General features: G+C 42.8%; 1 protein-coding gene across 8 annotated transcripts in view; it reads right to left on the minus strand.

The window, feature by feature from the left end:
• The window catches only part of ARHGEF3 (Rho guanine nucleotide exchange factor 3), a 349,977-nt gene that overhangs the window by 174,610 nt on the left and 151,168 nt on the right, over positions 1-24,199 (minus strand). The window contains exon 1 of one of the 8 annotated variants that reach the window (XM_004034343.3): positions 14,768-14,922. The exons of 6 other annotated variants lie outside the window; for them this stretch is intronic. In XM_004034343.3, coding sequence (XP_004034391.1) covers positions 14,768-14,818 — 51 coding nt within the window. In that variant the 5' untranslated portion in view covers positions 14,819-14,922. Of the gene's footprint in view, positions 1-14,767; positions 14,923-24,199 lie in introns of those variants that run through there. One more of the 8 variants, XM_055383175.2, reaches the window with a different exon arrangement.

The raw sequence follows: 24,199 nt of genomic DNA on the forward strand, positions 1-24,199 counted from the left end.
TCTGTGAGCCTCTGGTTGTAATTTTTTTTTTTTTTTGAGACAGGGTCTCACTCTGTTGTCCAGGCTGGAGTGCAGTGCCACAGTCACTGCTCACTGCAGCCTTAATCTCCTGGGCTCATGTGATCCTTCCTCCTCAGCCTCCCGAGTAGCTGGGACTACAGGCGCACACCACCATACCCCACTAATTTTTTTATTTTTATTTCTAGTAGAGATGAGGTCTGGCTATGTTGCCCAGGCATGGCTGCAATATTTTTGTCAATACATAACCTTGTTTTATGTGTATTTCTGCTTAACGACACCTTATTTAATACATATTGTTGATTCAGTAGCATTGAACTCATGGCCAATGACACCATAACTCAAGCCTGAAAGAAGCTTATCTAACGTGTATTTTCTCCAAAAGGCACATCATAGCCCTCTTGTGCTTAGAAATACTAGACAGCATTTCAGCATTATACTTGAGAACCTTCTTACACACTGAAATCGCCAACAAAAAATACATTGTGAACAACATGGCACTCAACAGACCACAAAAAGGATACTTGTTTACAGTATGGGAGCTAGAACAAGAAGGCAGTGTATCACCTTGTTCATCTTCTGCTGGCAACGTGCTAAAGGGACTCAAATATTTTGCTGCTCTGCATGTGTCTGTGAATGACTGCACAAGTGCCATGAGTATTAATTCTGGCGTTAGAAATAGATTTTAGAGAGTAAGCAAACTTACAAATATGAAATCATAAGTAATGAGGATCTCGTGTGTGTGCGTGCGTGTGTGGATAGACGGATGGAGATAGATAGATTTTTAAAAAAGAAAAGAAATGCATGAAATGAGAAAATGAGTGTTTCATTCAAAAGAGCTTTGCAGCTCACAGTGGGAGGCAGGCCCTGCACAGAGCAGAGAGAACAGGGCCACCCACAGAACTGTACCCCTCTCCCTACATCCTTTTTAGTCTGAGAGACACAAAGATACTTCAGGCAGGACTAGCTATATAATTTGCAGGACCTGACACAAAATAAAAATGTGGGGCCCTCTGTCCAAAAAGTACTGAGTTTCGAGATGACTATAGTAGAGCACTGAAGTGGGCACATGGCCCTTCTGAATGAGGACCCTGTGTGCCTGCCCAGGTTGCAGGCCGGTGAAGCTGGCCCTGGTTTCAGGCCTGCAAGAAGGCCTGACCCAGGTGAGGACATGTGAGCAGACCAGAGAAGGAGACTTATACTCTCACACTACACTTGTGTGCCCAAAGCCTCAGGTCTCAGCTTAATGCCTCAGACTGGGCCTTACCCCAAACACCAACCCAAGTCATGCAACAGAGAGAGGCCTGCTTTCTCTTCCTTCACTGAGGACCCAAGTAGCCCCAAATGACAGCAAATGCCACAAGAACAGTAACAGCTGACTGGGCAATTTCTGTCTAAAATAAAGAACAGTGTCCCAGTTTTTTCCTCCTTCCTCACCCAGGGAAGCAGAATACAGAATTTGCTTCTGTGTGTCCCCTCTCTAAACATACACACACACACACACACACACACACACAACGCGCGCGCACACACACACACACACACACACACACACACACACACACAGAGAGAGAGAGAGAACGAACCCCAAGTTTCCTGGTGACAAAGACTTCTGCTGAATTGCCTACAATTCAGAGTTATGCTCCAAGGTACAGAATGGAGGTAGGGGTCATCGTGGGAGAGGGATTAAAGCAAGATGCCATTTCACACTCTGGGATTGGCAAAATTGAAGTCTGATAATATGAAGGTTTGGAGACATCAGGGCTCTCATACAAGGCTGGAGGGAGAGTCACAGATTGGATAGCAACTTGACAGCTTCCAGGCATGCTGAAAATGTGAATGTCTTACTGCTCAGTGTTCCACTTTTAGGGAGATACTCTAGAGTATGTCTTGCCCAAGGGCACTTGCAGACATGTCCAGGATGTTTATAACAGCAAAGGACTGGAAATAACAGAAGCATCCACTAGTGGGAAAATGAAATATAGGACATGCACCAACATTCTCATCAGTCAAAACCAATCCATCAACTAAGCTCCTTCTTTAACAGACACCACCCATACCCTACTATGCACTTGGATATGTAAAGTGTACATCAGCTGCAGCCCTGCTAGCTCACCTCCTGCCTGACCCTTGTTTGGATAGCTGCATTTGTTTCCCGGTAGTTTATTTCAATCCAACCAGAATTAAAAACACACAGGGCCTGCCTGCTTCTAGGCCAGTGGTTCCTGAATTTTTTTTTTTAATCTCAAGATGCTTTTATACTTTCAAAAATTAGTGAGGGTCCCAATGAGCTTTTGTTTATGTTGGTTGTATCTATCAATATACACAGTATTAGAAAATAAAACTGAGAATTTTTTTGAGACAAGGTCTCACTCACCCAGGCTGGAGTGCAGAGGCATGATCACGGCTCACTGCAGCCTCAACCTCCTTGGCTCAGGCAATCCTCCTGCCTCAGCCTCCCAAGTAGCTGGAAGCAGGTACATGCTACCATGCCTAAAATATATATATATATGTATTTTTTGAGACAGGGTCTAGCTCTGTTACCCAGGCCTGGGTGCAGTGTTGCAATCTCAGCTCACTGCAACCTCTGCTTCCCCAGCTTAAGCTATCCTCCCACCTCAGCCTCCCAAGTAGCTGGGACTACAGGCATGTGCCACCATGCCCAGCTAACTTTTGTATTTTCTTTGGTAGAGATGAGATTTGCCAGGTGGCCCAGGTTGGTCTCAAACTCCTGGGCTCAGGCAATCCTCCCACTTTGGCCCCCAAAGTGTTGGGATTACAGGCATGAGCCACCGCACCCAGCCTTTTAAAAAATTATTTGTAGAGATGGAGTCTCGCTATGTTGACAGGATGGTCTCAAACTTCTGGACTCAAGCGATCTTCCCACGTTGGCCTCCCAAAGTGCTGAGATTACAGGCGTGAGCCACCAGGCCCAGCCAAAACTGAGACATTTTAAAAATATTTATTCTTTTAAAAATAAACATATTACTTGTTAATCTAATTACCATATGTTAATAAAAATTAACTATATTTTCAAAAAAACATGAGAGGAGTAACATCGTTCTCTGTTTTGACTACTCTAATGTTTGGCTGCACAGAAGACAGCTGGATTCATACATCTGCTCCTGCAATCAAGCTGCTATGATTTGTTATTTTGGTCGACACATACAAAGAACATCTGTTTTGTATTTATGTCGTCAGTACCCTCTAGGCCTTGGGGACTCCTAGGGCTCCTCAGATCACACTTTGAGAACCACTCTTTCAGGCCACTCACCACTCCACCAAAGCTGTCATTCATACCAATACAAGCATGTTACTTCCCATTTCCTTCAAACCATTTCTGGCTCCTCTGGTTCAGAGTTAAGTCCAAACTCTACTCACAAAACCTCTCCCATCTAGCTAGTCATGCATGTCGAAACTCCATTACTATGCTCTTCAATACACCGAATACTCTGCCACTGCTGGGTACATATGGATGACTGAACCCATCCCACTCATTCACGCCTTTGAGCCTCAGCCTTCCTCCTGCCTGAAGGACTCCTATGCATCTTTTACAATCCAGTCCAAAGGTCATTTTCTCTAGGAAGCCTTCTCTGATTCACCCTTCCCTTAGAGTTTTCTCTTTTTATTTTTTAGGTATTCATTTTTTGAATAGGTAATATACAAATGCACATGATTAAATTCCATAAGGGTACAGGCACCATATGATGATGTCGACCTCTCTCACATCCCAGCCATCGCTTCCTTCTGCATTCTTCCAGACCAGCCCTAGACATAAATAAGCAAATCATCTATTTTACCCAATGCTAACACACTGTAGGTACTGCTCTACACTTGCTTAACACTATATTTGGGAAAGCCTTCCATGCTATGAAATAATCAATTTTTTTCAGTAGTTGCAAATTACATTTTTAAAATGTGCAATAATGTATTTAAGTCCCCATTGACTGAGTATGTATGTAGTTTCCAATCTTCTGCTGCAGCAAATATCCTTCTACCTAAACCAGCCTGCACACATAAGAGACTCTGTAGCATTAATATCCAGAAACAGAACTGTTGGGGTCAAGGGAATGTGTATTTGTAAGTTTGCTAAACATTGCCAATTGGCCTCCATAAAGCCTGCTCTAATTTATACTCCTACTGGCCATGTATAAAAGGTTGTTCCCCTCCTCGAACAGCATTATCCAACTTTCTAATTTCTGCCAACATGGTAGGTGAGAAATGATACCCTGGTCAAGTTTAAACTGATATTTTTCTAATAACATCAAATCTCTAGAGTTGTGCTGTCCAATACGGGAGCCACTAGGTACATGTGACTGTTTAAATTCACTTCTTTTTTTTGGAGATGGAGTCTCGCTCTGTTGCCAGGCTAGAGTGAAGTGGCACGATCTCGGCTCACTGCAACCTCAGCCTCCTGGGTTCAAGCATTTCTTCTGCCTCAGCCTCCCGAGTAGCTGGGATTACAGGTGCCTGCCACCACACCTGGCTAATTTTTGCATTTTTAGTAGAGATCGGGTCTCATCATGTTGGGCAGGCTGGTCTCAAACTCCTGATCTCGTGCTCTGCCCACCTTGGCCTCCCAAAGTGCTGGGATTACAGGTGTGAGCAACCGCGCCCAGTCCAATATGGGAGCCACCAGGTACATGTGACTGTTTAAATTCACATTTTATCAAAATTAAATAAAATTAAAAATGCAGCTCCTCAGCTGTACTAGTCACATTTCAAGTGCTCAATAGCTACCTGAGGCTAGTGGCCTCCATATGAGACGGAGCAGATAGAAAACATTTCTGTCGTCACAAGAAGCACTTACTGGTGCTCTGTGGATCCTCAGTGTCCAATGGCTACTGTGAGCCACATGTGGTCACTGACATTGAAATGTGGCTAGTCTGAATTGAGATGTGCTCTAAGTATACAATACTCACTGGATACTGAAGACTTGGTACGAAAAAGAGAATGTAAAACATCTTCTTAACAATTTTTATAGCTATTGCAGGTTGAAATGCTAGTATTTGGGCCAGGTGTGGTGGTTCACGCCTATAATCCTAGCACTTCGGGAGGCCGAGGCGAGTGGATCACCTGAGGTCAGGAGTTCAAGACCAGCCTGGCAAACATGGTGAAACCTCGTTCCTACTAAAAATACAAAAATTAGCTGGGCGTGGTGGCAGGCCCCTGTAATCCCAGCTACTCGGGAGGCTGAGGTAGGAGAGTCACTTGAACTTGCGAGGCAGAGGTTGCAGTGAGCCAAAATCACACTACTGTACTCCAGCCTGGGCGACAGAGCGAGACTCTGTCTCAAAAAAAAAAAAAAAAAGAAAGAAAGAAAGAAAGAAAGAAATATACTGAGTTAAAATGTATTGTTAAAATTAATGTTGCCTGCTTCTTTTCACTTATTTTAATGTGGCTACTAAGAAACTTAAAATCACGAATGTGGCTCACATTCTACTTTTTTTTTTTTTTTTGAGATGGAGTTTCACTTTTGTTGCCCAGGCTGGAGTGCAATGGCACGATCCCAGCTCACTGCAACCTCTGCCTCCTGGGTTCAAGCGATTCTTTGCCTCAGCCTCCCAAATAGCTGGGATTACAGGCCTGCATCACCACGCCCAGCTAATTTTCAGTAGAGACAGGGTTTCACCATGTTAGCTAGGCTGGTCTCAATCTCCTGACCTCAGGTGATCCACCCGCCTCAGTCTCTTAAAGTGCTGAGATTACAGGCATGAGCCACGGTGCCTGGCCAACATTCTACTTCTATTGGACAACACTGCTCCAGAGGGCACAACGCTGTAGAGGCCTGATTTTAGCATCTTTCTTTTTACATAGAAATAAATGCAGTTATTTGCTTATACACTGTTGGTGGGAGGGTAAACTAGTTCAACCATTATGGAAATCAGTGTGGCTATTCCTGAAAGACCTAAATAATAATAAAGACCTAAAAACAGAAATATCATTCGACCCAGCAATCCCATTACTGGGTATATACCCAAAGGGATATAAATCATTCTATCATAATGACACATACACATGTATGTTCGTTGTAGCACTATTCACAATAGCAAAGACATGGAATCAACCTAGATGCCCATCGACGGTAGACCAAATAAAGAAAAAGTTGTACATATACACCATGGAATACTATGCAGCCATAAAAAGAATGAGATCATGTGTTTTGCAGGAACATGGATGAAGCTGGAGGCCATTATCCTTAGCAAACTAATGCAGGAACAGAAAACCAAATACTGTATGTTCTCACCTATAAGTGGGAGCTAAATGATGAGAACACATGGACACACAGAGGGGAACAACACACACTGGGGCCTATCAGAGGGTGGAGGGTGGGAGGACAGGGAGGATCGGGAAAAATAACTAATGGGTACTGGGCTTAATCCTTAGTGATGAAATAATCGATACAACAAACCCCCATGACAGAAGTTTACCTATAAAACAAACCTGCACATGTACCCCTGAACTTAAAAGAACAAAAGAAGTACAGTTATTATTCCTACAAAGAAAAAGAGCCTCCTTACCCTTCCCTGCCCCATGCAGACAGGCTGGGCAACAAAAGGAGAAAGGGCTACAATGATCCTGATGACAAAGGATCAACCCTGCAACAAACCAGTACACTTCCCACCTGGGCGGCCACAGGCAGACACCAGTGACCCCGAGCGGGGACTGATTTCCTGATGGCTGTTAAAACAATGCACCAGAGAACAAAGTGCCTTCAAAACTAAGAATAGAAGAACAGCTCCAAATAAGATTTCCAGGACTCTGCAGGAACAAATTCCTCCCTTGCTCTGTCTGTAATCCACCTTCCACCCACAGCTTGACCAGCCTCAGCACAAATGTCCCCATCTCCATGTCCATATACCCAGCTCTGGGCAAGAACTGAAGGACAGAGTGGAAAGGGGAGATCCAGAGAAAGAGGTGAGGTGACAAGCACTTTGCCCTAAGGGGCTCACACCATAATGGTTCTGCAGTTGAGATGTGGAATATGTTTCTCTCATCCATGTCTTTGGCTTCAGATACGAGGGACAAGACAACTCAGTTTTGCAACATGATCCATAAAACTGATACATCAGAATGGACCCTGTATTCTGAAAAGGTACTGAGGGAATGAGATCTAATTGTATCTGCTTGGGGGGAAATGTTAATTATAATCATAATATTATTATTATTAGCTGTATGCCTTTGGGTAAGGTTTATAATCCAGTCTCAGTTTTATAATCCAGAAAATAAAGGGGTTGGATGCTATGTGTGGTGATTTCTGAAAGACCTTAAAACAGAAATATCATTTGACCCAGCAATCCCATTACTGGGTATATACCCAAAGGAATAGAAATCATTCTATCATAATGACACATGCACATGTATGTTCTATCTCATTCAGTTCAAAAATTCCCCGACGCTATGCACATGCAAACAAGGTATCATCAACACTATCATCTTTATTCTCTCACTCAGTTAGAAAACACTCATTGGGCAGCTAATACGAGTCAGACCCTGGACCTGACACTGGCATACAAATACAGAAAAACACCGCTTCGCTTCTGGAGTAATTTCTTAAGAGAGAGAAAGAAGGAGAAGGGAGAATGGATGGAGTGAAAAATTAGAGCAGAGTTCTTCACCAGGAGCCAGGAGGCCGTACAGACATTTTCACAACTATGTGCAGTTTTCTAAAGAGAATACTCAAAGATACACATGAACTCAGGAAGGCAGAGGGCTAGTGATGTAGTGAAACTATGAGAGGCCAAGTACCATGTTAAATTCTTAGTATGTGTGGGTGCTTGAAGAGTTTGTGCCCAAAACAGTCCACAAAGTGCGCATGGAAATATACACATAAGGGATTTGAACCTGTGCTTGGCTGGTGCAGAGCCTGCCTCTCTCCCCAGCATCAGGGATGGTCTCACGGCATGTGGCCTCTCCCTGCTGCCATGCCTCCATCAACTCTCCCTTTCTCATATCAGAAGATCACAAGCATTTAACAGCCTTGCACTTGTCTGACCCGAGCTTGCTGTATCTGCCCAAGAGGGCTGGGAAGATAAGATGAAATAATCCCTGTGAAATACTGATCACTAGTCAGCACTCAAGAGGTACCAGTAGATCATCATTCATCACATATTCATTTAGGACCTAATACATGCCGGGCCTTGGGATAGGCATTCTCATCACCTTCATCACTTACTGTTACTACGTTTAACACCCCCCACTCCCAGCAACATGCAGAGTGCTTCACACAATACACACTCAGTAAATGTGGGTTCAGTAAGTAAATGGTGATGATCTTGGTGGTAGATCAATTTATTCTTCAGCAAATATTTATGCCTTTCCCTGACATCCATGGCTTGATCCTGTGAGGTGAAAGAGACAGTGTACCAACTCGGAGCCTACATCTTACGAGACATCATGTGTTTCTGCTTGCTCCACAAGAGAAGAATATATACGTGAGTAGCACTGTCCAGAATGAACCCATGTAGGACAGACCACCCCAGCCAACTTGCGCACTTATAAGCATAAGAATAAATGTTTGTTATTGTTTGCCACTGAGTTTCAGGGTAGCTGTTACTCAGCAAAAGCTGACTGAGATGATCTCCTTTACCCAACTCCAGAGGTTTCAGGCAGGGAGAGTGGCCCTGGCTTTTCTTACTTTTAAGAGGGAGTTTCAGAAATTAGGTCACTTTGTGTGTGTCCCTCTCTCCCCCATTTTCTCTGGGCTGGTAATGTTCCATTCAAAGAAGATAGTGGGGACTCCAAAGACCCATATTTTGGCCACCTTGGCATCTGGCGCAGAATCCAGCACAAAGATGGTTCTCAGGCAGTGCCTGATTGATGGAAAGATGTGATGAGTACAGTCAAAATCACTAGAGGCAGCAAACTGGACCTCAGATGCTCAGAGCCACTGGTTCTGCAGTCCCCAAAGCATGGAAAGTGGACCCCACTGGTGATATAATATCATCTCAGACCATATGCAATAGACCTGTATATATTTATTATAATATGTTTTAGGAAACGCATTTCCAACCTGTGATTTCAGGGCTATTACTGCTTAGGATGTGTCTAAGTCTAAAAAATAAACAAAAACAAACCAAAAAACCCAAACCTAAAAAGCCAAAAACAGAAACGAAAAAGAGATAATTTAAAGAAATACAGTAACTGAAAAATAATAGTACCGGTGGTATGTGGATATGAAAAATGTGAGTGATTTTTTCCTAAAAATCACAATCATAATCATAGTGAGCATTTTTGAGCACTAACAAGATAAGCTGTTTGAAGCACTTCACAGATATTATCTTATAAATTCCTGATACCCTATGAGGCAGGTACTATCAGCATCTTCATCCTGCAGGTGAAGAAACTGAGGCCCAGAGAGGTAAGGAACTTGAACAAGGTCACAGAGTAAGTGACAGTGAGGATTTGACTTCAGGCTGCAACCTCCAGGATCTCGGTCCTTGATGGCTACGTCTCCACTGGTTCTGCTTGGAGAACCTTGTACTGGGGAAGTTTACCATTGCCCAGGGTTAACTGCAAAATCCAGAACTTGATCCTCAGATTCCTGACTCCTAGCCCAGTGCTCTCGTCCCTCCACAAGGAATATGGTGGAGAGGACACCTGGGGTTTATGGCAGGGGCTGGGCGGGGTCTGTGAGAGGAAAGGGAGAGAGGTGGTAAGCACTGCAAGGAAGACTTGGAAGGGAGAGATGGGGAAATAAGGATCTGTCATGGGTTATTTCAAAGCTGCCAAGCTGAGGCAGGTGCCCAAAGAATGCAGGGAAGCTAGAATATGGACAGAGATATTCAGAAAAAGAGGGCTGGCAGAGCAAGGGTTGGCACACAGGAGCCGCTTCCCAAGAGAACTGCCCACCCCGGCCAGTATCAGGAATGAGTTTCCCTAAGTGACATCCACTTTGTCTATATTTAGGTCCTAAAGCCACCCATTGTTTCTGTCCCGGTGAACAGCTGGGGTCACCACTCTGACCTTGCCCGCTCCGAGTCACACGTCTGAGTGTTCCATCAAGAGAGGCCTTTTTAGGATCTGGTTTGAATCAACTTCCCCTTCCATGGCTCCTACTTGGCGTCCTGGGCAAGCTGTAAAAACATGGCTAGAATAGTGGCTTTAAAATGCAGTCTCCACCTTGCATCGAATATGCTGCTTCCTTCCCTCCACAAAATCAAACTACGTCCATGTTTACCTCAGGACATAGGTGCTTCAGAGTCCTGTTGTTGCTAAGCCCTTACACACTAAGGTCTGAGCTACTCCAGAGGCCGATGGGGGAGGATCACTTGAGCCCAAAAAGTGAAGGCTGCAGTGAGCTATGATCATGCCACTGCACTCCAGCCTGGGCGACAGAGCAAGACTGTCTCTAAAAGAAAAAAAAAATTATATATACATATATATATGTGTATATATACATACACACACATATATATACACATATATATACACACACATATATATATATACATATATATATACACATATATATGTTCATAAGCAGAATAAAGTAGCTAGTCAGCCAATTACATTGAGTTCTAGTTGATATCCTTGGGAAATGTGTACTTAAACACATTAATTAAATCATTCATTAAATCATTTGACTTTGAAGTAGGGCAGATGTGAAAACTATTTTTGACTTTTGGTGCAAGATATTTGCATACTTTAGATTCATATCTGAGCTAAAATGAGTTTAGAGACATCTCTGATTTGACAAGTGGGGAAACTGAGTCCAGAGAAAGTAGTGACTTGTCATAGGTGCCTCTTACTTAGGCACTAACTGGACCACAGCAAACATTCACCAAAATGGGATAACTTACCAAATCATTGGAAAGCAAAGTGTTACTGCAGATGTTGCACATAATAGGAGATCTGGGAAGGACCCCATATTAAAGTTATCACATAGCACCTAATGGCTAAAAACATCATTTCTGAATCCATTCTTCCTGGGTTTGAAACCTGATCCACTACTTAACCATGTAGGTGACCTAGACAAATTATTTATCTTCTGTAAATCTCAGTTTTGCCATCTGCAAAACAAGAATAATGATAATAGCCAATCCCTACAGTGTTGTAAGACTTTCATGAGCAAATCTGAGTAAAGTGTTTAGATAAGCATCTAATAAATGTAAGTTATTATCGTATTATATTGTTATTAGCATTGCATTAACTATCACTGACATGTAATCAATCATTTGAATATTGTCAACTTTCATACTTGAAAGACTCAAAAATTATTCTTTGTCAAGAGAACAAATAGTGAGGTGAGTGAGATGGGGAAAGGCTGAAATTACCCCAGTCACATCAAAGTATTAAAAATATACATCTGTGGGGCATGCAGTGGCCTGCGTCTATAATCCTAGCACTTTGGAAGGCCAAGGTGGGATGATCACTTAAGGCCAGGAGTTCAAGACGAGCCTGGGCAACATTGCAATACCTGGTCTTGACAAAAAAGTTAAAAAATTAGCTGGGTATGGTGGTGCATACCTGTAGTCCCAGCTACTCAGGAGGCTGAGGTGGGAAGACTGCTTGAGCCCAGGAAATCAACGCTGCAGTGAGCTATGATTGTGCCACTGCACTCGGGCCTGGGCTCGAGCAAGGCAGAGCAAGACCTTGTCTCCTTAAAAAAAAAAAAAAAAAAAAGTATGTCTAAACAATGTCAACAAAACAAAAAGACAACACAAAGAATGGGATAATATATTTGCATATAATATATCTGAAAAGAGATTAATATTCAGAATATGTAGAGAACTCCTAAAACTCAATAACAAAAAAAATAAGCAACCCAATTCGAAAGTGAGCAAAGGACTTGAACAGACATTTCTGCAAAGAAGACATACAAATGGCCAATAATGCACACGAAGAGATGCTCAACATCACTAATAATCAGAGAAATTCAAATCAAAACTACAAGGTGATACCACTTCACACCTATTAGAATGGCTACTATTGAAAAAAAATCAAAATTAGAAGTGTTGGTGAGGATGTGGAGAAACTGAAACCCTTGTGCACTGTACGTGGGAATATAAAATGGAATAGCCATTGTGGAAAACAGTATGGCGGTTACTCAAAACATTCAAAATAGAATTACTGTATGTTCTAGCAATTCTACTTCTGGGTATATACTCAAAAAAACTGAAAGCAGGTGGTAGGAATGTAAACTAGTACAACTGCTATGGAAAACAGTGTGGAGATTCCTTAAAGAACTAAAAGTAGATCTACCATTTGATTCAGCAATCCCACTACTGGCTATCTACCCAGAGGAAAAGAAGTCATTATACGAAAAAGATACTTGCACATGCATGTTTATAGCAACACAATTCGCAACTGCAAAATCATGGAACACCCATCAATCAAGGAGTGGATAAATAAACTATGGTATATTTATACAATGGAATACTACTCAGCCATAAAAAGGAATGAATTAACGGCATTGCAGCAACCTGGATGAGACTGGAGACTATTATTCTAAGTGAAGTAACTCAGGAATGGAAAACCAAACAATGTATGATCTCACTGATATGGGAGTTAAGCTATGAGGACGCAAAGGCATAAGAATGATATAATGGACTTTGGGGACTTGAGGGGAAGGGTGAGAGAGGAGTGAGGGATAAAAGACTACAAATAGGTTGCAGTGTATACTGCTTGGATGATGGGTGCAACAAAATTTCACAAATCACTACTAAAGAACTTACTCATGTAACCAAACACTAGCTGTACCCCAATGACTTACGGGGAAAAAATTGAAAGCAGGGTCTTAAGAGATATTTGTACATTCATGTTCATAGCAGCATTATTCACAACAGCTAAAACATGAAAGCAACCCAAGGCCCATCCAAGGATGAATGGATAAGCAAAATGTGGTATGTCACCGTTTAACAATATTAATTGACAAGAAAAACTGTTTAATGTGGGGCATGCAGTAAACAGCTCTCAAATCTTTCAGCCTTGTAATACAGAGGGTAGTTTTCAATCACTATTAGAGGTAATAATGAAATGCAAAATATGTACTACATATAATTATGCAATAGTGTCGTATATTCACAGAGAAATTGAGTATTTGTTTCTCTGTTAACCTTCAGAGCTCCATGCAATATTACCACCATGTACAATAATGGAATATTCTTAAAGGAAGGGAATTCTGACACACGTTACAACTTGAATGAACCCAGAGGACATTATGCTAAGTGAAATAAGCCAGTCAAAAAACCACAAATACTGTTTGACTCTACTTATATGAGATACTTAGAGTAATCAAAATCACAGAGACAGAAAGTAGAATGGTGGTTGCCAGGGGATGGGGGAGGGAAGAATGGAGAGTTGTTGTTTAACGAGTATAGAGTTTCAGTTTGCAAGGTGAAAAGAGTTCTGGAGATGGATGGTGGTGATGGTTGCACAACATTATGAATGTATTTAATATCACAAAACTATATACTTAAAATAGTCAAGATGGTAAATTATGTGTTATATGTATTTTACCACAATAAAAAAAATTGAAAAAAATTAGTATGTCTAGAATGGTCATACACAAGAGCTGGAATTAGGGTTACAGAAATCAGTCCCAGGAACATAGTTCTGATGAGAAGAATAGAAAAAGCAATGGGCATTGCCTTTAAAAAACAGTTTTGGCAGGCCAGGTGCAGTGGCTCATGCCTCTAACCCCAGCACTTTGGGAGGCTGAAGCTTGAGCTCAAGGAGGATTGCTTGAGCTCAGAGTTTAAGATGAGCCTGAGCAACATAGTAAGACCCACGTCTCCACAAAAAAAATGAAATAATTAGCAGGGCATGGTGGTGTATGCCTGTAGTCCCAGCTACTCGGGAGGCTGAGGCAAGAGGACTGCTTGAGCCCGGGCGGTCAAGGTTGCAGTGAGCCGTGATTGCGCCACTATATTCCAGCGTGGATGACAGAGCAAGATTCTGTCTCAAAAAACAAAAACAAACAAACAAATAAAGAACAGTTTTGGCTCATCCAAAACTTTAACAACTACCTCCACAAAAAACAAATAAATAAAAGGGATAGGGAATGTAACCTTCAGAGCTCCTAACCATTCTTCAACCTATGGAAATATAACATTTCCAGACACTCTTTCCAAAATAACCCAAACCAAACAACGATGTTCTTAATGAGAATGGTATCAAGTCTGAGTCTCCACTGATAATATCTGACTTCATTCTCCCAATAATAAACAGACTCAAAACACCAGGATCACTTTAGGGAAATCTACAAAACAGTTGCTCCAACCAGCATGAACTTCTAAAACTGAGTTTAGCCATCTTCCAATCCAAAGAAAAAGAGAAGATCTTGGAAATCCACTTTGTGATTAAATAGCAACAACAAAACAGAAGGCGGATGCATCCTTCTTTTCCCTCTTTTCCTTCCCATTAATTAAAACCATTCTCTTACAAAAATTAAAACAGTAGCATTGCACAGCAGAGCGTGAAAAGCCCTTCCCTTTGTTCCCCTCCAATCACTTATGCTAAAGGAGGCCCTGACAGCTATGCACGCCACTCAGCTCACCCTCGCAACCAAGCAAAGCCATCTGCGGTCTTAAACACAGCCACACAGCGCTCTTCTGATTCATACGAAAGTGAGGCGGGAATCTGGCTCCATCATCCCAGGTGCTTTTAACAGCAGCTCCCTGATCAGTTTCTTGGAAGGTAAAGAGAACACTGCATCCTCCCACACCTCAGATCCTGGCACCACCCCACCCGGCTCGGGTGGGAGTTGAGAGCCGGCCCATCCCAGGCTCAGCAGCAGGGGGCTTACCTGCGAACGGACAAAGAGGCAGCACCACACCATGGGGCGCTCTGACCTCATCCACCCGGACTCGCCGGCTCCTAACTGCAGTGGAGCCCTGTGCACAGGATTCTCTGAACAGGGCTGAGCATAGTTTCCCTGAAGGAACTCCTCCCCGCCACTTGGGCTGCATGACAGGAAGTGACAGGGGCCATCAGTTACAAGTGTCAGAGGCTGAGAGCCGCACCAGTCAAGAGCTCCCCACCTCTCCTACTACTGCTGCTTTTGCAGAGCACTCTTTGGGCATTCAAAGGTACACCAGAAGTTCAGTTTCTGACTGACAATCCCCAGCCTGTAAGAGACAAACAGTGCTCACTGGGTCCCCACCAAAAGCAATGTGAAGCATCCCATCAGCTGCAGCGGCTGTGCTGCCTGGAGCTTTGCAGACCCAAACACCGGGGTGAAATAGAAAATAAAGCATCACTAGGAGAAGGGACAGTGGGAGGAGAGCTTTGGGTCTTCAAAGAGGAATCAATGATCTACTTGAACTTTACCCAAGAATCAGTAGCCCTGCCCGGGATACAGAGCCCACACCGAGTCGCGGTTCAAAAGCAACTACACACCCATCCGTTTCTTTTTGTCTTATGCAAACCTGGCATCTTCTCTTCAGAGCCCTTTCAAAATAGCTGCTTCTGGAAACCTCCCTTTCAACTTTTGTCATGGATAACAAGAGGTCTTCCTGCTCAGAGCTATTATGGAAATAATTCATGGCTGACATTTCTTGTTTTATGAAGTGGGGATCTCACCAGAATGAACATCTTGCTCCAGTTCCTTGCCTTATAAAAAACCCAGACCTCTTGGGTGAGGTAGACTGTCTCATAGGAAACTACAAGGTTTCAGATTGAAAACTATGCCTGGCTCACTCCTTCCCCACAAACAAACCAGCACTCTCACCCTCCTTGCACATTGGCAGAGGGTCTCAAACTCAAGGAGACACAACTCCAGTGTAGTTCTCAATTATTTATTTATTTATTTTTGTTATCTAATGGGGTAGTATTTGACTTGCAAAAATCTTCCTAATTACAAATTTTAGCTGTTAAGATTTAGCCCAGGGTTTCCTGGGGCCTTCTTACAAATGCACAGATTTTTAAGAGTCTTCCTCTGTCTCAAGCCTGAGTAAAGTCTGGGGACCCAGCAAAGACAGCAGGTTCATTTGAACAACAAGCTTCTGGTCTAACAGAAGGAGATTAAATCCAAGACTTTCATGAGAAAGCAGGCTCTCTCCATTCATGTTGCCAGGAATTTGCAAAAAGTGCTGAGGGGTCCAGGAAACAAGTGAGCTTGGCAAATGCATTTTTCATGGGGACAAAGTCTGAGAAGGGTTCTCAGAGCAAGACACACATGGGCAGCGTTCTGACGGGTGTTCTAGGCAGAAGAACTGGCAAGCTCAACAGCAAGGCAGTGCAGAACTACAGGGTATTTTGGAAGACACCAAGTACTTTAATAGGTCTGGAAGCTGAACTGACAGGCTTGGGTCTTGCTTCAAAAAGTGTGAGGGAATCACCCCTGCTTAGAGAAAGGAGGAAGTGAAATCACTGTAAAAAGCCTTACGCCTTTCAGGCAAGCATCTGGGTCACCATGGAGCTAGCACCTGGAAGCACTCAGTAATGAGTGTCAGATCAAATGACAGTGTCCACTGAGAGGTGGGTTTCAGATTGTCCTTGGGATTCCCTATTTCCTAAAGCCTGACTCCCCACAAAGCAAGCTGGTTAAGTGGTGGCTGGTGGAGGGGTAAGGGCAGGTATTCCTAAGGCGTCTTGTTCCAGCCTCCTACACAGGAAGGGTCCTGAATTTGAACAAGCCTGTAAACAACTTGAGATTAGCTAGCTCTGGGGACAATTCAGCCGATGAAGAAAGACAGTGCCCTGGGAAATGCGGGAGGCTCCAACACCCAGCCATTCCTCTCTTGGAGTATTTTCTGACAAGCCACTTCAAGGAGTCCCAGCAGCCAAGGCCAGCCTCACCCCAGTAAGGATTCATTGGAAATGTGAGACGACCAGGGCATTGTACGTTTTATTTCTTTGGGGAGGAGGAAGGAAACATTCACATGAACAAATCCTAGAATGATTCAACCTAACTTCCGGCTGCTGACTGAATGGGAAAGAAGAACTGAAACCCGTGGGCTGCAGCACTTCGTGCAAGAGGTGAAACTTGAGGGGCTCCAGGGCAGGTAGCAGTGGAGCAGGGAGGGGCAGAGAGAGGGCCAACAGATGCCCTGGCAGGGGAAAGGGATGCAGCCTGCAAAAAGGAAGCAAGAACAGGGCACGGCTGTCTCCTCTGATGCCCTTGCTCTGACCAGAAGCAAGAACTGCCGGATTGAAAAGGGTCCATGAAGAAGGCACTTCAAGAGGAGAATTTCAATAGTAAGAGGCTCTGATCCACAAGGCCCATGATCATTTTGAGCTTTATAATGGGATATCAAAAGGAACAGGAGTTTTCTCTATGGCATCTAGGATACTACTAAGTATTCAAACATGTTTATGTATTGGTTTTTACATTTTAATAGTAACATAGCATCACTGTCACACATTCAAACCACACAGAAGTATACACATTCAAACCACACCGAAGTATATAAAGTAAAAAGTGAGTCTTCCCAAAGTCCCTACGTTTTTTTCTATCCCGATCCCATTTGCTGGATGCACTGGTGTTAAAAAGCCAGACGTAGACAGAGGTTCATAAACCCAAATGGATTTGGGACCAGGGGTCAGGTACCTGAAAGAAAAGGCCAGGTGGGCACTGGGGCACCACTGAGAGTTTTTGTCTTAGGTCAGTTCCAGCTTTTCGGGTTCCTAAGGGGTTAATCGTCCAGGGTGAGCAGACATTCTAATTTTTTCAATAGAAGCCTGAAATTCAGGGTTTTATGTAAAATCTCTCAATTTGTAAATGCTGGCAACTATTCATCACCATAAGAAGTACTGTATGGGCCACATAACACAGTTGCTGGCTACATTTGGCCCAGGGGCCACCAGTTTGCACCCTCTGGTGGTAATCCTTCCAGACATTTCCTTCTGTCTAAAAACACGAGTTGCTGGGTGTAACATCTTATTTTTTTCAAAAATAGAATGATAACATTGTTCTACCACTTGCTTCTTTTTTCATTTAACATCCAGGGCATCTTTCCCTGTCACGCACATTTTTGACCTCTTACTGCAGAGCATGCTATGGTATGGAAGGAAATTAACTCATTTAGCCACCTGCCCTGTGGACATTTAACAAATACGAAAGATACACTTGAAATGTCACTTCTCATTGTCCATTCCTCTTACCTCTGCCAATGTTGATAACTCATGATGAAAGTGCACCTGTGTGCGGATATTAACATATCATACAGCCACAATTACTGAAACCACAGCGACTAAGGATTTTTTATGTTTTAATATGAGCACTTACCATGTGTTTTCCCATGTGATCCTCACAACAGTCCCAAAGTAGGCCTTATTATTATCTTTCTTTTTGCAGATTTAAAAAAACTGAGACTCAAAAAGGTGGTGTACGCCTACCCATGTCACGTGGCCTAGAGGTGGTGAGGTTGGTCAGGAGTGGGGCCTAGCAAGCTTACTTCAGAGCTCCTGCTACAAGCATACAGCCCTCAGAAGAGACAGCGAGAAACCTGCTCTGGGATATTCAAGAATCTGACATATTAGAGCACAAACCACTAGAGAAGGATCGCTAACAATGGGACAATTCACTTGCCTCTTGGAATGAAAAGCCTCATTTTAAAGCCCTTCTTCATACTCATCCAACATAAATTCTACATAGATTGGAGAGAAATGTTAAAAGGGGGGGAAAACCTACAAGATTCTGGGGGCACAGGTTCTCAGGGTATGGTATTTTTCTTTCAGTATATACAGTTGAATCATATATTTATACACAGGAAACTACCTACAGGGTGCCTATGATGCAAAGATGAACCCTGTTTTCCCACAGCTGGTTAAATAACCAAACTGGTAACAACCTGTCTTGTTGGGCTCTAAAGAGATTAGCACCAAAACTGGGACCTAACTAAGATGTCACCAAAAGTGTCATGGTATCACTAGAACCAGAACCATGTTTCTTGTGTTCTTGTTCGATATATCTGAGGGTATTTTCTGTTGAGAAGTTCCAAGCAATTTCCTTACCAAAGATATTATAAGGAACATACTCGTCATGGTTGTGAGAATTTCATTTACATAAAATAAAATATTTAGATTTTAGCAGAATTACTTCTTCATTAAAAGTTGGCAAGCAACGATGATTCTTTCCATTTGAACTTTATCCTGGTTCCTTAATGTCTTTCTTATTTGTACTTAACAAGCCAGAAATGTCACAAAATCTTATAGTTGGAAAGGGAATTTCAAGGTCTTTAAACATATCCCATTTGATACTTCAAATTTTAAAATTCCACAAACTGAATTTAAAAATAGGTAGTAAAAAAATCTCATGGCCAAGGCCGGGCACGGTGGCTCATGCCTGTAATCCGAGCACTTTGGGAGGCCGAGGCGGGCGGATCACGAGGTCAGGAGATCAAGACCATCCTGGCTAACATGGTGAAACCCTGTCTCTACTAAAAATACAAAAAAAAAATTAGCCAGGCGTGGTGGCAGGCACCTGTAGTCCCAGCTACTCAGGAGGCCGAGGCAGGAGAATGATGTGAACCCGGGAGGTGGAGCTTGCAGTGAGCCGAGATTGCACCACTGCACTCCAGCCTGGGTGACAGAGCGAGACTCTATCTCAAAAAAAAAAAAAAAAATCTCATGGGCCAGTGTGGTGGCTCACACCTGTAATCCCAGTGGTTAGGGAGGCAGAGACATGAGGATGGCTTGAGCCCAGGAGTTCAAGACCTGCCTGGACAACATGGTGAGACCCTATTCTCCATAAAAAGAAAAAAAAAAAGACCAAAAAAAAAAAAAGGTTGGAAAAAATCTCAAATGGGATGGTAGCCGTGACCAAATTAAAATAATATATTGCACACTGGCTTACCCAAGGTTCCAACATCATAAGATTATTAGTTCTCAGATCTTAGGTTTCTAAGACTGTTGTCAAATTTAGGTAAGACTAAGGAAAAACAAAAATTCAAAAACAAATTTAGGTAACACTAAGGAAAAACAAAATTTGGGTGTTACTAGGTTATCAGGGAGGCATAAAGCACAGCAAGCCAGTGAGAAATAAAAAGAACATCAAATTAGAGCCTGAGAGTTGCTCACAGTCATGCACTTTTATTGAATGTCTTTATCTACTCCTCAAAGCTGGAAGGGTGGTTAATCCAAGTAAAACCTGAACAACTCCTCTGCCTGCTTCACCATGAACTCTAGACAAATGGAGCAGCGGTGTCCAGACACTTTCCCAGGCCAAGGCCTATTGGACTCAAGGTGGTTCAACTCAAGAGACTGTGAACATTTGAAAATGCTGATGCTCTTGGAGAGCCCTGCTTAGTATCCCAGCTCAACAAGATTATAAAATGATGAGAAAAATGTGGGAGCAGACCTGGCTGCTCAAGGTCAAGAATGAATAAATAGAAAAGTCTTCATCTATGGTTTCAACACAGGAACTAAAAATAAATGATGCTGGAACATGGAAGTCTCAACGATTGCTAGTCATGGCTAATCTTGAGTGCTTATCTTACTGGTTTTGTTACAAGCAATCGCCTGAGCTCTGTCTTTATTCTCTCTAAACAAATCTGAACTTTTATAACCAGATTCCTCACATTATTTTGGCAACTGATACATGGGCAGCTATTTTTAAAAGTGAATGCAAAAAAAAAAGGAAAGCTGATGTATGCTGTGAAGCAGCCACCAGCCTGGCCGCTGCGGTTCTGCCTCCTTGACTAACACAAGAAGCAAGGGCCACCTGAAGAATTTCTGCATGAAGCACACAGGGGCCGCTTGCAAATAAGCTCATCCAGTTTATTTCTTAGAAACATGAACACCCTGGGTGCAGCTTTTTCAAGAAACTGTCAAGTCTCCTTCCTTACACTGTCAGTTAAAAGTGAAACTCCTGTCTGTGGGTTACTGACCTCTGCACAATTTTTAGGAAGAAAAAAAAGTTTAAAAACTGATTAGCTGATATCTATCAGCCAAAGGGCTTCCTTACTTGGAAATGAGACTTACTATTTGGCATTGCACTGTCAAAGTTGGTTAGAAGTGGAAAATCTGAATATGGGGGTGGGGGTGGGGGTGGGGGTATTTCTGACACTTACATGAATACTCAGGAGGATTTTTAAAAGTAATCTGCCTATATCAAAAAACAATGCTTTACACACCAAATTTCCAAGTTAAAAACATATAACAAAAGCAAGAATCATTCTTATTAAAAAGCTTCTCACCATTATTTTGACTTCAGATAACTCTTTAGGGATAATTTCTGGGAACAACCATCTGGCTGGGATAGTTAACAGTAAATTAATATTGGGGCTCTGTGATTTTTGGCTCTGCCATTTACTAGTTGAATGACCTGGTAAGTCACTTCTTAATTTCCTTGATCTTTAGTTTCCTTATCTGTAAAACAGGAATGACTCCTTTATCCCTAGCAGGTTGCAGGGAGGATGGTAGGATACTAACTGACGTATGTATTTAAAAGCAGAACAGCCTGGGTGCAGTGGCTCACGCCTGTAATCCCAACACTTTGGGAAGCCTAGGCGGAAGGATCAGCTGAGGTCAGGAGTTCAAGACCCGCTTGGCCAAAATGGCAAAACCCCATCTCTACTAAATATATATATATATATAAATTAGTTGGGCATGGTGGCGTGTGCCTATAATACCAGCTACTTGGGAGGCTGGGACAGGAGAATCACTTGAACCCAGGAGGCAGAGGTTGCAGTGAGCCAAGATCGTGCCACTCCAGCCTGGGCAACAGAGCAAGACTCTGTCTCAAAAAAGAAGCAGAACAATGGATGATGGGGACTTTGGGCCATCATACCATTGTTTCTATTTTTGTATAGGTTTTAATTTTTCCATAATAAAATATTTTTTAAAAGACAAAGGCACAGTAATAATTTATTTTTTTTCAAACAGAAGAGGAAATTTTTTGGTGTAACGATGGAAACTGGTTCAAATTTTCCTCCTAGCAAATTGAAAAGCAGTACCAAATCTGAAATCCAGAGTTTGATTTTTCTATCCTGATTTGACTGTCAACTGGGCATCTAAGAAAAAGGTAATAGAAACTTGCAGTTTCCCATTTCCCTTATTCCTTCCAATAGAGAAAAAAAATGAGAGCATAGTTAAAACTTAAGTCATATTTATTTTTTTAATCTTACAATGCTGACTTCCCTGAAATCCCTGTATCCATCTAGAAAGTTCAAGACTTTTATGAAAATACCCCCAAGAAACCAAGAAATTTAAAAGCATGTGTGTCCCATGACTCAGAGTGTTCATTCTGCCTAAACACCAGTGAAAGTGGTTTTTTGTTTTGTTATGTTTTGGGTGTGTTCATGTGTACATGAAGAATCAGTATTGCCACTTTTTCTCCCTTAATTCAGAATCAGAAAGGAATCACCAAAACACTGGAAAATAGCAAACCAAATGAGACAGGTGGAAAGGGCTTCCAACTCTCACCCAAGGTAACTGGTCCTGGTTGGAAGCTCAGCACCTCCTCCCAGTTAGGGCTCTGCCCTGGAGGCTGTCCCTTTAAGTCAGACTTCCTGGTAAGGCTGAGAGATTTCCGCATGCAGCTTCCTGGAGACCGTATAAGATAAACAATAAACTTTGCAACAAAATCATGGACAATAAGCCCCACGTGGCTGTTAACAAGAAGCAATTATAAGCATTGACAATGGCTAGGGCATTTCCAACAGGAATGCAAGTCTGTGATAAACAGGGGAGAAACATGCTACCCCACACCTGCACAAACTAAATGATGTGTAAAAAATAGTTCCTAGCCTCTCATCACATTGAGAACTAGTTGCTTCCAAATTCAGCACTCTTTTTTAAAAAATCATTGTCTAAGAGGAAAGCAGTCAGGCCTTTCTTAAAGCACCACTACCTATTAGATGGAAGCTGCTGAGGCCCAGTGACACTTCGTGTTCCTTACTCCATGAGTCTCTGTGTTACAGGAAAGGGGTCCTGATCCAGACCCCAAGATAGGGTTCTGGGATCTCATGCAAGAAAGAATTCAGGGCAAGTCCAGAGAGTAAAGTGAAAGCAAGTTTATTAGGAAAGTAAAGGAATAAAAGAATGGCTACTCCACAGACGGTTGCCCATTTTTAAGGTTATTTCTTGATTATATGTTAAACAAGGGGTGGATGATTCATGCCTCCCCTTTTCAGAACATATAGGGTAACTTCCTGACATTGCCAAGGCATTTGTAAGCTGTCATGGCACTGGTGGGAGTGTAGCAGTGAGATGACCAGAGGTCACTCTCGTCGCCATCTTGGTTTTGGTGGGATTTAGCCAGATTCTTTACTGCAACCTGTTTTATCAGCAAGGTCTTTATGACCTGTATCTTGTGCTGACCTCCTATCTCATCTTGTGACTTAGAATGCCTAACTGTCTGGGAATGCAGCCCAGTAGGTCTCAGCCTCATGCTACCCAGCTCCTATTCAAGATGGAGTTGCTCTCGTTCACATGCCTCTGACATAAGAGTCACCCTTTGAGTCTCCTGCAGCTGAACCCCCTACCTGGCTAGCTTTGGGGAATTCCTCAACTCAGGAACCAGAGCCCACATTCTACCAGAGGAGATGAGAGTGCCATACACTTGCTTCCCAGCCTCCCTTGCAGCCACAGCATGAGAACATGAGCAGGCCCAGCCAATCATGTACTGGGATGCAAAGCGGCTGCAGGCCCCATTCTGCGAGGGTGGTGGCAGCTTGCAGAGGCAGAGTAAGGGTAGACTGGGTAGCCACAGCCTATAACCAGCATTGGTGGTGCAAGCCATGGCGTCTACACCTGCCCAGCAGTGATAGCAATAGTGTCTTTACAATAACTGTTTGGTGGTATAATTTGGAGTTGTCGCTGTTTCCCTGGTCCTTCCAAAATTCTCTGAGCTACCCTAGACACTGTAATAAATTCATTTTCTGCTTAACTCAGCTGTGTCATCACTCAAGTTCAGCTCACAGGAGGCTTCCCTGACCAGGCTGTCTATAGGACCATGCCCTATACCCCACCATCGTTATTCTCTATCATGATACCCTATTGATTTCCTTCCCACTACTTATCACATCCTGTAACCAATCCACTTCATTATTAACAACAATACGAACCACCATTGACTGGGGGCTTGCTATGTGTCAGATGGTAGGCTAAGCTAATTTAATTCTATGACCACCCTATGAGATAAGTACTTTTATTATCCCTAGTTTATAGATGAGGAAAGAGGCTCAGAAGGGTTAAAAAAAAGCTGTCCAATGTGCCAAGCTTGGCAGTAATGGAATAAGGACAGGAGTCTAGGCCTGCAGCACAGGTTCTTACCACAATACTCATTCAGGCA

The sequence above is a fragment of the Gorilla gorilla genome, chromosome 2 (assembly GCF_029281585.2).
Source record: "Gorilla gorilla gorilla isolate KB3781 chromosome 2, NHGRI_mGorGor1-v2.1_pri, whole genome shotgun sequence".
NCBI classification, from domain to species: Eukaryota; Metazoa; Chordata; class Mammalia; order Primates; family Hominidae; genus Gorilla; species Gorilla gorilla.